This window comes from Neopsephotus bourkii, unplaced genomic scaffold, assembly GCF_033783945.1.
Source record: "Neopsephotus bourkii isolate Nb327-2 ecotype Australia unplaced genomic scaffold, CSIRO-AGI_Nbou_v1 NB_196, whole genome shotgun sequence".
NCBI lineage: Eukaryota > Metazoa > Chordata > Aves > Psittaciformes > Psittacidae > Neopsephotus > Neopsephotus bourkii.
Genome location: NW_026900709.1, coordinates 864139 through 879826, shown reverse-complemented (window position 1 = coordinate 879826; position 15688 = coordinate 864139). Strand labels below are relative to the sequence as shown.

General features: G+C 39.5%; 1 protein-coding gene across 1 annotated transcript; it reads left to right on the top strand.

Annotated features, from left to right (window-relative positions):
- The first annotated feature begins 485 nt into the window (after window positions 1-485).
- On the top strand, window positions 486-15359 carry SLC40A1 (solute carrier family 40 member 1). The gene is made up of 8 exons (XM_061376136.1): window positions 486-733; window positions 918-985; window positions 4760-4919; window positions 5653-5768; window positions 6100-6226; window positions 9440-9682; window positions 11560-12225; window positions 13324-15359. Exons 1-8 carry the CDS (start codon window positions 691-693, stop codon window positions 13638-13640), a joined length of 1740 nt encoding a protein of 579 aa, XP_061232120.1. The 5' UTR covers window positions 486-690; the 3' UTR covers window positions 13641-15359.
- The last annotated feature ends 329 nt before the right edge of the window (window positions 15360-15688 follow it).

The following is a 15688-nucleotide window of genomic DNA, read 5'->3' as shown; positions in this document are numbered from 1 at the left end:
TAAACAGCTTAAATTTTGGTACCTTGTTAGTTTGTTGGGGGTTCTTTTGAAAGGTATGAACTGGGAGAGCTGTCATTTCCAGGTGTTTCAGCTGCAGCCTTGTGATATTTGACACCTGTCTTACAACCCAGCTTCTAGATGCATTTGAATAGTCAAGAATTTCACAGGTTTTAAAATGTCAGAAAAGAGAAAGCCAGCAAGAAAGGGCAAACCCCAGCAAAGAGCACTGGCGGCCCTCCCGTGCTTTCAGAAAGCACACTGTGACACTTTTGGAGCTGGTCTCGGGGTCCATCGCAGAGGAAGCCGCCGGGCACGCAAACACGGCCGGGTTACCCCCGACGGTTCCCGGTCGTCGTATCCTCCCTCCGGCGTGCCGGAGCAGGGCTGATGGAGGGCCGGGGCCGCCCCTGGGGCGGTCCGTGTGGGGCGGTCCCTCCGCGGCCTACAAAGGGCGGTGCGCGGCGGCCCCCTTTACAAGTCGGAGGGCCTGCGCGTCGGGAAGGTGTGGTAGTTAGAGCCGCGCCGAGCGTCCCACGGCGCTCGGCCCCTCCGCGGCGGAGCGTCCCCGGCCGCCGGCGCCGCATAAGGCAAAGGCTTTCCGACTTCAGCTACAGTGCTAGCTAAGTCGGGGAAGGCAACACGGAGCGAAGCCGCGCGTCCCCCCGCCTCTTGACGGCTGAGCGGGCCAGCATGGCGCGGGGAGCGGAGCCGGCGGGCGAGCGGCGGCGCTGCGGTCAGTGCGCGGCCGGGGAGGCGGCGGCCGGGGCCGCTCGTCGGGCGGCGGTGGTGGGGCCGGCACGGGGGGCTCCGACGCAGGCGGCTGGGCGCTGAAGGCGGCGTTGGGTTCCTCCAGCGGTTCGGCGCGTGTGCCCGAATCGCCGTTAGCATTTGTTTCTTGTTTCTCGTTTCTCGTTTAGGATCTGTGGTTGCCTATTTTACTTCGGCAAAGTTTCTCCTTTACCTTGGGCATGCACTGTCCACTTGGGTAAGTAAAATACTGGCCTGGTGGAAGTAGGATTTTGTTAATCTACCAGTGGACATTATTGGTACTTTCAAAATAGATATTCATAAAATAGGGCACTACCACGGAGACAGAGTTCTTGGTACAACACCTAGCTGTTAAAGACCTTCATCATCTTTGCATCATATGATGCTGCACTAGATCCAGTTTTCAGTAGTGCAGTACTCAGGTTTCCTGAAGGCCTGGTTCTGTACCTTTTTATGGTTTTATGTAACTACAGAACCCGTGAGATTCTTTATAAAGTTCTAAGTGAAAGAGATTAAGCGTAGTCTATAGCAGAATGAAAGATGGTCCATGGCAACATGTATCTGAAGGACCTGTATGCTTACGCGCACTTACTAGTTGGAAATACAGTGTTTTGGATGGACCCATTAGCTAGTCATTAGCAAATCTGTTGAGAGTGCCAGATGTCATCTCTTTCTCTGGCAAAATGCTTGTCTTCTGGAACGCCTTCCTTCTTTACTAAAGTAACTTGCTGCACCAGTTTTTACTCACTTGAAAGATACTAACAATCTTAAAAATGTGCACTAAAAATAGATTACATGCTTCTATTCCATATAATACAATGAAGAATATTGGTATCTTGTAATACAATCTCAAGTCTCCATCCAATGTCTTGATTCAAAAGAAGTGGAAAGTTTTCTCCCTGATAAGTCCCTATTTTGTCTATAGTCCTGGATCTGGATTGGTTTAATGTGTGCTTTGTATAGCATTGAACAAATGGCTGGTACAGTTGTTACAACATTGCACTGCGAACTCTGGCAGCTCCTCACTTTCACTAACCTGAAAGGTCATATTGATGTTTCTGTTAATGGAAGGAGGCTTAGGGTGGTATCAGACTTGTTTAAACAAGTGCAATGTTTTATCTATTATTAATGGTAGCTGAGAGGTGATGTTTGTCTCGCTGCTGTTCGGAGGCCAGGTTGTTCCCTGCAGCAGTTTGTCATCCATGCCCACAGTGCCTGTACCTGGCAATTTGGCCAGCCCTGCTTACTCCTCTCTGAGCTCATGAGTAAAGCTGACAAAGCAGAGTTTGAAAACAGTGTCACACACCATAACAAACATTAGGCTGCAAGATGTCAGTTCAGCTGCTTAGCTGTATTAATAGTGTACTCCTTGTTCCAGCGTGCTTTCTTTTGTGCTGGATATCTTGACTCAAATCAACCAAACCTGCTGAAGCAACAGAAATACAACTTACTTTCACAAAACTGGGCACAGCACTGCAACTTTTATATTTCCTAAGCTGTCATGGTCCTGTAGTCTGAGTGGTTTTGCTAACAGGAGTAATAAACAAGCACCTGAATCTTCAGAACTCTAAGAAATGGATCATCTTGTTCTAAAATGGCCATATCTGCATTACAAAACCGACTATAAATATGGTTTTGCTGGAATTGAGAGCTAATTTTGTTTCTGTGCTACTAAGCCATTCCCAAATACCAAGAGCTGTAAATCATTACACATGTCACATCTCCACATGTGTTCAGACTTTAACAAAGCCTAGACTATGTCTTAGGCTCTTGTTCAGTAAAGCATTTGAATGTGTCCTTGGTCTTGATCTTAATAGGCTGGACTGTGCTGCTGAACTGCAGTCTCAGACCTGACGCTGTTGCCTGTATGTTTTTAGTTCACTGCTGTCTATCACTCGTCAGTAAGGAAAGAACAGAATGAAACTGGTTTTGCCTTGCTGGTACCAGACCTAATGATTTCCAGGAAGTGAGGTGCAACTTCCCAGCCTTATCTCTGCTGCTCCGGCCTTGGGAGGCCTGTCAGTGGGTAGTAGCTTGTGCTGCTTCACATGTTGGCCTCAGTGTACAGTGTATACATTCAGTCTGAGATGATTATAAGGGTAATTATAATGACAGAAGAGAAGGAACCATCTTTAAAAGGCTGGTAAGGCTAAACAGCTGTAGTTATTTATTTTGAAGTGTTGAAATATCCACATTTGAGACATCTTAAAGTGGGATTAAGGATATGTAATCAATGGTTTGCCGATTTCTTAAGGCAGTATTTATTATTTAAATTTCAGTAGATCCTAGCTTGAAATTACATACTGCTTCAAACCCCTGCAATTTGCTAATATTATTCTTCTGTAACACTAACTTATCTCTGCTCTCTCTTTATGTTTTGGTTTTGTTTGGTTTGTTTGCTTTTATTTTGAATTCTTGAAAGAAACTCATTCTTCCACATTGGTACAGCTTCAGTTACCTCAGAATTATCTGTGTGGATTGGCCTGTTCAAAATATTCTGGGTATGCTTATATTTGCCTTTTTTTTAATCAATCTAAATAAAAAATAAAATTACAGAAAACCCCCAGAGTTTTTCCTTGAACAGGTAAATTTATTTTTCCCACATGATTGGGTTGTAAATTTTTTTCTGCCAGTGGTTAAGGAAGCAAATATGAATGCTTACACATTACAGTGTTTGAAGAAACCTCGTTTAGACAACTTCAGTAACATTAAAAGGCAAATTCTCTTTGTTTATGCTACACTGAAGACTTTAATCAAACTTCACAATAACTTTGACCCTCCAAATAGTATGCTTTTTATGTATCTCGATTGCTGTGTTGCATGGTATGTTAGATTTGGCAGACTTTGCTTTTTAGAAGTGCTTTTATGTTACACCTCCCCCAGTCCTGTAGAATACTGGAGGTCCTACGAAATATACTGGTGCTGTATCACATAGCAATTGCTTATTTAAGGCAGCAGAAGAATGACTGGTTTATAAAAGACTAACATTAGGGACCCTTAGTAAACATACTCTGTGCCCTAGAATAGTACGAGTTGTTTCTATTAATCTGCTTTTGTTATTGATTAGATAAAGCATTTTCTGTAGGGCATTTCTTGCAGTATGTTTAAAAGCAAAATGAGATGTGACTCCCATCATGTGACAGCAGAAAAACCTTGATGTCTACATTAGGAAGATACAGGACTTTAGGTAGCAAACCTAAAAATATTGTGTATAGTATGAAAATTGCTTAAATATGTTCAGGATTTTGGGCTTCTTTTTTTATCTGTAGTAAGTGGTATCACAACATGAAAATCTTGTAGGTAAACAGCAATAGGCTAAGTAGGTTGAACTAGCAATGAGTTTGCATAGATTAAATTCTGTCTCTTGGTAGTATCCTATTAACATTATTAAAAAGAGCTTAAGCCATTGACTTCAGAAACTTTAGCTAACATTTAGGACAACACCTTTCTTGATTTACCATGGCTATCCTGAATTATAAGCAAGCTTTGGCTTGTGGTGCTCTTATGTTTTAAAGCAGCATTTTAAGTTTCGATCATCTGAGATCAAGCTGCAATCTTGAAAAGTTATATAAGTAATAACAGTAATCAATAAATCTTTTTGGTAATACTTGATCTGTGCTGAAGAATCTATGTAAGCTTTCTGGGATTTGTTGCATGTGGCTGCTAACAGACTTTGTCCTTTAATATTATAATGGAAAATAGCTGGGGTTTTTAATGTGGTGTTGCAAGTGGTTATGTTGCACTTGATTAGAACAGATGATAGTGGGATAAAAACAATGGTGGTGGGATGCAGTCATCAAAAAAAATCCAACCAAAAAACCCATCTCCCCCAACAAACACCCCCCCCCCTCCCCCCCCGCACACCAGTGGATGTGTAGCAAACCTTTATTTTCATACAGATTTTCATCAGGGCATTAATAAAATAGTCAACCCATGTGCTTGGAAAGTACAAATTGTAATGCTGTGTATGTACTCTCTGTTACTCTTAAAGGGAGATCGTATGTGGCATTTTGCTGTGTCTGTATTCCTGGTTGAACTTTATGGAAACAGCTTACTCCTGACTGCAGTCTATGGACTGGTTGTGGCGGGATCAGTTCTTCTCCTGGGAGCCATTATTGGAGACTGGGTGGACAAGAACTCCAGGCTCAAAGGTTAGATGCCCAGAGCAGGTTATCAAATTAATGGTAAAAGATAAGGCTAATAGAGTTAACTCTTCGAGTCAAATATGAGAGTGGGGCTTGCACAGGTTTCTTTTTCAGAAGGGTAGTTTTTCAGAGTGGTAATGGTTACAGAGGTAGTGTTAAGGACAGGAGCAAAACAGTTTACATCGTGCTAGGTCTGCTACTCAGGCTAAACAGAGATGCACAGAAATGCAAAAGGTGAAAAGCACAAAACTGCAAGGGCTACAGAGCAAATCCTTTACCATCTAATACTAACATACACTTGAATTACTTGTTGGTGTAGTCTGTAGTCATTTATTAATAACATGGCATCAAGTTTTTCTTACACATATTTATTTTCCAAAAGTTCATCTTATCGTTCCGTGGTACGCTGAAGAAGAATTTTAGAGCATCGAGTTTTGTTTTTACCCACTTAAAAATAGTGTCAGCATTTAAATAGGTGCAGTTTGGATTCTGATTGAGAAAATAACTACTTGGACTGGAAATTAAGAGCAATGAATTGTTCAGAGCTGTGAAGTTATGACAGATACTTGTTTCTCTAACACAGTGGAAGATTCAACATTTGAAACAAAGTACAGTTTTACCACTTATATTTTAGGGGGGAAATGGGAAAATAAAAAGTTTTAAAGAATCTGTGCATGTTACTTATAGTAAGCTCATTCTTCTGATCATAACTGTTGCTTTCTGCTTTGATTTAAAACAGTGGCCCAGACATCCCTGGTTGTACAGAATGCATCCGTCATCCTGTGTGGTATTATCCTGATGATTATCTTCTTGTTTAAGACACAGCTTTTGACTTTATACCATGGATGGCTTCTTGTGAGTGCTTGAACTTGTTAATAAGGAATTAACTTACAAATAAATTTAGGGGAGCATGGGAGACATGATTTTTTTTTTTTTTTTTTCCTCTACTCTGACAGACATTCCTGGGAGCTAAAGCTGGAAAAGGGAACTTTGAGCTGGTTGAGTAAACAGAGGTGGTGGTTTTCTTTCAGGAATTGTAAAGTAGACTTGGTCTTATTCTGTCTGAAGAATAACACTGAAATGTATGAATTCAACTGCAAAAGTGTCTTTTCTGGTTTTACAGGGTACGAGTGGAGATCTCCATCAATTTTCTCACATTTTAACTCTTTCTCCCTCATTTCTCTAGACGATGTGCTATATCCTGGTTATCACAATAGCAAATATTGCCAATTTGGCCAGCACTGCCACAGCAATCACAATTCAGAGGGACTGGATTGTTGTGATTGCAGGGGAAGACAGAAGCAAACTGGCAGGTGAAATACGTTGCCTTTTTAATGCCTTCAATGTGTTACTTTCCAAGCCTGTTTTTTGGACTGGAGTTTTACAGAGGTCAGCACATCTTTGCGTTCCCTATATTATGAGAAAACAGCAGGTAAAAAGGGCAGCATTTATTTTCCTCTTTCCTGCTTTGGATTACATTTGCTGAGATTGGAAATTACTGTTGTGACCATAATTCAGTTAGGCATCCCTAAACATGTTTTGTCCTCCTTTTAGTCCTACTGCAGCTTTGTCAGGAGAACTTTATTCTTGCCAGACAAATAAACACACACCATACTTAAATCAAATAACCAGTGTTTAATAGAAAAGCTATTTAACTTCAGGCGTTTAAAGCCAAGTGTTGCAACACTTTATTTTTAGGACTGTGGAATGAAACACAAAACTGTTGCGTAACTGGGTTCCTCACACAGGGATCAAAGAAAGAGGTACATGAGAATGAAGTCCAGAACAGTAAAGGAGACAGATCAGGAAACTGTCAGTAGGAAATGCTGTTCATGCAGATCTATTTAAAATCTTGCACTTCTGTAGCATTAGAGGTCTTAACTCAGAGCTGTGAACGCTCTTCTTCAGTTGGAGCTGAAAGCTCTGTGTTCCTCTGACATCTGATACCTTTGGTATTAGACTACAGACTTCATCTTATTTTTTGCCTAGCAAATATTTTTCCTCCTTTCCCCCCTTTCTTTTCTCTTTTTGGGAGAGAGAGTGAGTTTCCATTCAAATTTTACTGCAGCTTGACATTATGACACTGTTTGAATGAGACTGTTTCGGGTCCTCTCCAAGGAAGTGTTAAACCTGACTCACTTTTGCTGGTCCCAAGGCCATTCAAACCAAGGATGTATGATTGATCTTAGCTGTGCTGCTGCTTTGATTGTAACAGTGTATGAGAAGCAGCGTTTTTTTTGTTTGTTTGTTTGTTTGTTTTGCAATGAACTTGGGCAGGTTAGGGGTTAGGGCTCTGAATCATTCCTATAAGGGAACTTAAGCCTCCCCAGAAAGAGGAAGTGCAAACAAGGCACAGAACAGCCTAAATTGCCAAGTCATTAATAGCTCATTAAAGTAACTCTGTGACTGAAGTTTTAAGCCTGACTTAAAACTTTAAGCAGAGTTTAGATACCTCCAGGACTAGACAGCATTTCAGTTTCTGGACTCTTTAAGTTTGTTTGAAGTTGCCTAAATTGCCCAGAGTTCGGTTTATATGCCAGAGTCCTTTTAGGGGTTTGAATTCTATATTGTAGATTTATTCTTGATGTTTATCTCCAGTGAAGGAATCTTACTTGCACATCTCATCCAGGAGAGGCTAGTTTTCAATTAGATGCATGCAGTGTCTTGCTTTTGTTTCCCAGTATACACTTATTTGGCCATAGCCTTTTATTTTTGACCTTGCAGTGCCTTTCTAGGTTATTCCTTTTGTAGAGCAGTGGTGCAGGTTAACTTCTTTATGCATGTGAATCATGAGTAGAAAAGTTATCTCTCCATAAAAGCCTTAAAGTCCTAGTGGTTCTCATTAACCTTTCTTCTTGTGTCAGATCTTATTCAGCAAATTGTCTCCCCAGTCCCTGTACTACTTACTACACATGAGATAAAGTACAGACCACACCTGCATGGGAGGCAGTCCTGCCTCTGTGCTACTTCATGTCAGACAGAATTCTATGACCACTTACACTCTGTACTGAAAAATCAGGCAAAAGGTTACTCTAAATGCTCATGCAACTTAATTTAAAAACAAGAAAATCCCTTGAACCAAGCACCTGAGTTCAATTAATCTATCTAAAGGATCTTTTCCAGTCTGAATAGGGTTGTTATGTGTTTAATCGTAATGTAATTTGGAGACTGTTGAAATTTCTTAACATAAAAAACCAAACGCCAGTATTGACATGTTTGCAAATACTGTTGTACCTCTTTGCACTGTTAACTAAGGCTCCTCTTTGAGGAAAGGTAGCTTAGTGGACTAGGGAAATAAACAGTTGCCCTTCTTTTTGTCCTTGATTTAATTTTTCCATTGACTCTTACTTTGTTTCTTTCCTTTCTGGAAATATTAGCTTTCCTCAAATAACTCAGAACCCAAAGCTTAGTTCTTGAAATTTCTAAAGCCAAACGTTATGCAAGTATTTAGCTTACTCAGTTAACCATCGGTCAAATAATTAACATTGAATTAGCTTTGAATTCTAAATAGAATAATCTAAACATTTCTTTAAATGGCAAGGATTAATTCTCTGTAGATTCAGAAAAGCAGCTTCATACTTACAATTTCACTTGCCTTTCAAAATCTCCAATTTCATAATAGGATTCTAAAATGGGTTTGAGATGTACTTCTAAGCAGCCTGAAGCCATGATGTGCAGAACCACTGAGCATCTGGCAACTTCTAGGTATAGAATGATGGCACCACTAATTGGAAGCTTACAGGAGCCCAGAGGGTGTAATGCCACTCCAGTGGATAAGATTGGGGAGGGTGAGACATCCCCTACCAGCAAATGGAAGATGCATTCATGCTAAGAATGGACTGCTTGTTTTGACTGTAAACATCAAAGTGCAGAACAGAAAGGAGTGAGGACTTTGCTCACTAAGTTCTGAAAATACCTACAACTTCCATCAACCAGTGTGACTCGATAAGGAAATTTAAAGCCATTTCAAAGGTCTGCTGCTATCGTGGTGGGAACTGTGGTCACCATTTATTAAAAGTGAATGGAGGAGATTAAGAAATATATGGTCCAATATTGGGAGATAGTAGTTGCTAAAATAATCTTTATAGGAAAGAATTCTGCCATATGAGGTACCTTTTAATGTCCGGAGTTGTACATGCAGGGTTTGAATGTTACAGAAATAGGCTTAAGTGTCCATAATGTCACTAGGACGTAAGAGTAATCTTATCCCATCACTAACAGTTTTACCTGCAGTAGTATACTTCCACTGTGAATCCAGCATGCTAAACCTGGTAGACCTCACACAGGCAAAACTGGTGGGAAGAGGGTTTTGGCTTACAAACAGGTTGGTTGCAGTAAAATTAAACATTAATATACTTTAAAGGTATCTCTGGTCAGCAGTCTAACTCCTGCTGAAACCACTTACTTTTCTTGGGGTAAGACTTCTTAGTGTGATGTGTATACATGTGCAATCCTCAATTACATTTGTCAGTATTTCATTGTAAGTGTTCAGCAATTGCTTCATATCATTAACTGATTTTTGACAGATATGAATGCCACAATAAGAAGAATTGATCAGTTGACCAATATCTTGGCTCCAGTGGCAGTTGGTCAGATAATGACATTTGGCTCCCCAATGATTGGCTGTGGATTCATTTCTGGTTGGAACCTGATGTCGATGTGTGTGGAATATCTGCTGCTCTGGAAGGTTTATCAGAAAACCCCTACTCTGGCTCTCAAATCTGCAAAAGTTGAAGAATCAGAACTGAAACAGCTGAATGTAAAGAAAGGTACTGAAAGCACAGAAGTAACTGTTCAAACTCACAGTATACTCACTGAATCAGTCGATCTGAATGTAAAGAAAGGTACTGAAAGCACAAAAGTAACTGTTCAAATTCACAGTATACTCACTGAATCAGTCGATCTTAAAGCGTTGACTCTTGTCTTCTTCAGACACTGCCTTGAGGCCTGTACAGCTTTTTACTCATAGCTTGGAGTTTTCAGGCTGTGGATACAGAGACTCTTAAGTAGCAGTACATTTACAACCATTTGAGGAATTCCTTAAAATGCAGCCAAACAATGAATTCTGTCCTTTCTAAATTAATTTTTTAGTGTAAGTCTGCTCTGTTACTTAGGGCTGATTGCAAGAAATGCTTTTATCCATCTATACCATAACTAATAAACTGGACCCTTTGCTCTGCAGTGCCTGTAGCCTGTGTAGGTAGGGCTCTTTCTTGCTAACTCAGTACTAACAAGCATTCAGGAGGTTATGGAGTAGGTAGTAATATTTCTAGTCTAGCATGCTTCAGTGAGTTCCACATGCTGCAAGAGATGGTGGAGAAAAAAAATAATGTACTTGAGCCTTTCACTATGCTTCCTTGGCCAACATGAGCAACTGTGATCTGCAATTTATATGGCTATGACTGTAAGCAACCTTAAAATTGGTATTAACATTTCTTTAGATAGTTTTCATGTTGCAAATTAAAATTGCTTTAGAAGCAGACTGTTTATTATGAAGTATTGGAAACATCAGGTACTGGAATACAAAACAAGCATTTTCCCATTTTTAAGGTAGCAGTACATGAATACTGCTGAAAGCTCATGCTATGGGCTCCCAACTACAGCATGCTGTGGGCTTTATTTTTTTAAAACAAATATGAAGAATTTTTCACTTTTTTTTTTAAGAGCTAGTAAGCAATCTGTTCTTTGCCCAGTATAACCAGCAGATCCACTGTGGTAATAGCTGGTCCAGTGAACTATTGGACTAGGCTGATCTCGGCCTGGGATAGGGAAGCAAGATAAAGAGCATAGAAGGCTCTATAGATTTGAAGCTGGCTCCTGAAAAATGAAGCATTTAGCTGATGTCAGTATGTAACAAAAAGGCTGCCATTGCAGTATTTCTGATTTCACCAGAGGACTTGCATTTTTAAAAGCTGCCAAAAAGCTTCATGTCTCACTTGCTGTATGTGGAGTTTGTTTCAAACTTGACAGTGTAAAAACACTGCTCAGGCATCTGAACATTTATATCATTTTTATCTACTCTGCTAATCTAAAAACTGCTGTGGGTTTTTTTTATTATTGTTTGTCATCAGTGTGCCATTCTTCTGTATTGGAGTTAAAATGGAATTGTGGAAAAGCACGATCTGAGATTTAGGTTGTTTTTTTTTTGTTTTTTTTTTTTAAGGCAGGTTTTGAAAGCTCTTGGCTTTGGTAGGCTTCAGCAAGGATTTTTGTCTTGGTTCTTCTACCATATCATGAGATATTGACAGATGTTTACGTATTTCCTTCTCTCTGTGGTTAGTGCATCTAAACAGAAAGTTATGCTAAAATGCCAACTAACATTAGCATTCATTAAGCGAATGATTTCTTCATGGAAATAGAACATACAATGTCAAGTCTACTGAGAAGATGCAAGCCATGCTTTCTCCTACCACAATTTAATTAAATAAGTAGGAGTTTAAGTTGATAGGGATAAGCTTTACTTGATCGTACTAGACAGATGGGATTTAAGGACACTTTAAAACAGTTAAATAATCAGAGGTTGATTGCAAAATTTAACTGATGCATTTCTGCAGCAGTGAACTTCCTAAGTACAAACAATTGTCTTAGTTTGCACTCTGCACATTCCAGGCAAGAATATATCTAACAGTTACATTTCTGTTTACAGAGAGTGATGTGAAACCTGCTGAAGGAGTGCAGTTAATTGTTGAAAAAGATGTAACTGGCTTTGAGCCCCAACAGGAGAAGGAGATGAGCTGCGGTGCCCGGATTGCTGAGCCTTTCATCACATTCCGTGATGGATGGGTTGCGTACTACAACCAGCCAGTGTTTCTTGCAGGCATGGGTCTTGCCTTTCTGTATATGACTGTTCTGGGCTTTGATTGTATTACTACAGGCTATGCCTACACTCAGGGTTTGAGTGGCTCAGTGCTAAGTCTCCTGATGGGTGCCTCAGCAGTCACTGGAATCATGGGAACAGTAGCTTTCACTTGGCTTCGTCGCAAATGTGGCCTGGTTCGCACGGGCCTCATTTCTGGAGTTGCTCAATTTGCTTGCCTGGTCTTATGTGCTGTCTCTGTGTTTATGCCTGGAAGTCCTATGGATTTGACTGTCTCCCCATTTGCTGACATCAGTGCTAGGCTGTTTGAAAGTGAACCATTACCTGCTATAGCATCTCCAGAAGATAAGCCTCAAGTGGTTTTTGCAACTGAAATGTCCAACTTGTTAAATGGGTCTACTACTCCGGCTAACAGCGACCCAGAGATGAGTCCTGAGCCTGTGCCTTTGCTCTCTGTTAGTCTCCTGTTTGCAGGAGTCATTGCTGCTAGAGTTGGTAAGTATTATATTTCTATTAAAATGTGGTCTATTGACTGCTTTTAATTATAAAAGTACAGTGCCTATCAACTAAATACAGATTTGAGTTTATACCTATAGGCTACATTTGAAGCATTGTATCATATTTTTAAGGCTAACTCATTACAATTTGCATAAAAGTGAAATCAGCTTGCAATAGTATTGCCAGTGCAGAGACTGCAATACTAATTTCTTGCATATCATATGTCACTAGTAGCAGAGAAGTTACAGCATTTGGAGGTGAATGTGACTTGTTTCTTTGCTCATTTCTAGATATCTTCCTTCACTACCATATAGAACCGTTCATTAACTGGAAACAATACAAAACACATCTGCTAAGAAAACCTTCGAACTTAGGAGTTCAGTAAATTAATCCATTCATTAAATAAATTGTCTACCCTTTAAACTTTTGACCAGCAAAGAAGCTTTAGAACAAACTTTTATTTGTGTGATACTTAATTTATTGAGGCATTGCTGGTTAGTGTTGTATTAGTATCTGCCAAAAGAAGAGGCAATCAAATGCATAAATGTAATGAACAGCAATTTTCATCTGTAGAATTCTGAGGAATAAAATAATTGATTCACGTGTATTAAGTTTGTTTGCAAGATAAACTTAAAACTGAACCATTAATGGACTAAAATAGTATGGAAGACTAGGTGTAAATTATGTATTCTGCATAGTTTAAAATGTACTTGATTTTTTTTTCATTGCAAACATTTAATGCAAAACTTAGCAATTGTAGCTAGTGTGAATACACTGTAAATAGCTGTAAACCAGCTGTTTAAATAGGGAGCAGATGAACAAAACATTGTTAACTTGGTAGATTTGTTGAAGCAAGATGTTACAGACAAGTTCATATGTCAAGCTGTATGTATTATTTCAGGATATATTAGTAAAGGGTAAGTAAATTCCTTGACTGTCAGTGTGAAATCCATTCCAGGTTGACAGGAAGCTAGCCTTGTCCTGTGCATTTTTGGCAAAAGTGGAAAATTTGAAAGCATGAATTGAATTTTGCTAGCAATGAAAGTTCACCATAAGAAGTCCAGTTGTACTGATAACTGTGTTTTCTCTCCATAGGCCTTTGGTCCTTTGATTTGACTGTCACACAATTGCTCCAAGAAAATGTGGTAGAATCTGAAAGAGGCATCATAAATGGTGTCCAAAACTCCATGAATTATCTTCTTGATTTGCTGCACTTCATCATGGTCATCTTGGCCCCAAATCCTGAAGCTTTTGGCTTATTGGTGCTTATTTCTGTGTCTTTTGTTGCCATGGGCCACATAATGTACTTCAGATTTGCGCAGAAAACCTTGGGAAAACAACTTTTTTCATGCCGCACTCCTGATCCCAAAGTGTCTGACAGTTCACCAACTGGTAACACATCTACTGTCTGAGAGGATCCACTTCTCTTACTAGCTTGCTACACAAATATAGTGGTTAAACACATATACTGCTTTTTGTGACCCTAAGGTGTTTCTCTAGAGTCGAACAGCATAACTTAGCTGTTTGAGGAAGCTGTTCAAAGAGAGCTAAAAGTCATCTTACAGTGACCCTGTGAAAGTGTTTCATGTTTGGTAGAGGACAACCTAATTGGATCTTGACAGCTGGTGTTTCAAAGGATCCCTACATCTAGTACTTGATCTCAAAAGTTATGTTGACTTCCTGTTGCTGACCCCCCTACAGTGATACTTTTTAGTGGTTATACTAGCTCAATTTGTTCATGAAGTCTGAACAATTTTTGTGTCTATTGAGCAAAACAAGGTGGGTTTTTTTTAGTTGCTTCAGAATAACTTGATCTATAGTATTTGATTTTTGTGGAGTTTTTCCTCGGTTTTCCACCTTACCATGAGCAATGGTGTAAGCATCATTCTTGGATTCCTGAAGTGGACTCTTGAGTTCCGATGTTTTACCAAAATACATTTTTATTATGCTGTTTTGGTTTAACTTTACAGAAACACCTTTGTAGGTTTTTTTGCATGTTTTCGTACAAATTAGATGAGTGCTAGGTAAAAGATATTGTATTACACTTTTGTTGCACTTGATAAAGTAAAACATAGCCTCATCTTAGCAGAAGCTGTTGATGTAACATTAGAAAGCATGGCTTTTTTTAATTGCAAATGACAGGTCTGCTCAGGTTTAATGTAGCAGAAAGTGCTAAGGTACAGGAAGATAACGTCTAGGGCTAACTTAGTTTTTGCAAGCAGCTTTAGTTATTTTTGCTGTTGTTTTCAGAAACCCTACTAAAGTCTGATGTATTGGTATATTATTAGTATTCCAGGCAAAAGAAGTCAAAAAGTGGATTACTTGCGTGTACCTGTTTTACGTGTATGTGAATTTTGACTCATTTTGGTCTGAAATACCGCTAAGACAGTGAGATGTTGGACTCTGTGGCCCTCTAAAGCAATTTCGGAGCAATGAAGAGTGATATATCCCTCTGATTTTTCAGGAAGTTCTTGCATTTTTATTTTTTTTTTTACCCTGCATGTCTACTAACACAGTACTTCCATAGTCAGTAACCGTATGTGCACTTTTGTGGAAACTACACACTTTGCTCTCACAGTAGAGTTGAACCGGGTGGTGATCTGAATTTTCCTATGGCATGACAGTATGACTTCTAAACTTAAATCTTTGTAAAAATGTATGTTTGCAAAATAATTGGTATGCAAAAACATACACCAGCAACTTGTGAAGGGTGTGCTCTGCAACTCTTAAGCCATTTTGTATTTTAGGTACTGGCCTTCACAGTCATCTCTGTTGCCAGACTTCAACCCTGGAATGTGTGTGAGCTCCATTGACATTAAAGGCGTTACACCAGGGCTGAATCTAGGCCATTCATCATAAAATTTTTAATGATTACATTATGTATCAAACTAAACAGAATGTGGGTTTTCTTTTGGATACAGTAGTTTGTAAGAGGAGTGGAAGTGAATGTACAGCAAATGTACTTGTAGCCCTCAGTATTCAATAACTGGATGTAACAGTTCTCCTCTAATGGACCAAAGCTACCTGTTACCACTATGTTACTGGAAGTGTCTCAGGGATGTTTTCACTAGCTTTATGAGTGTTTATACTTTGACCACGCTTTAGGTTTTTAATAAAGTAAAATATGTAAATTAGAATAGTTGTAAACACTTGTGACTCAGTCCTGAGTGTAAGTTCTTAAGGAAAAGGGAACACAAGTAAATAAAATACCTCTGATTTGCCAAATATGTTTTCTCACATGTATCTAATTTGAACTGGGACCAGATTTTAGTATTGCTGAATATAAATAAAGGTAGCCCAAATGTCAGTGAATGCCTCCATACTGCACTTTGAATATCCGAATGCCATTGTACTTGTTAGACTCACTGGCCATCAGGGAAACAAACCTGAAAATGCAGCTTCTTGTGGGCTGTTTATAACCTACAGAACCCAGTATGCCTAAAGTTTTATGCTGTAGCAA

Coding starts and splice junctions, on each gene's coding strand:
- SLC40A1 (XM_061376136.1), top strand. CDS start 691: ATGGCGCGGGGAGCGGAGCCGGCGGGCGAGCGGCGGCGCTGCG. Junction 986..4,759: donor GGCATGCACTGTCCACTTGG/GTAAGTAAAATA, acceptor TTACTCTTAAAG/GGAGATCGTATGTGGCATTT. Junction 4,920..5,652: donor CAAGAACTCCAGGCTCAAAG/GTTAGATGCCCA, acceptor GATTTAAAACAG/TGGCCCAGACATCCCTGGTT.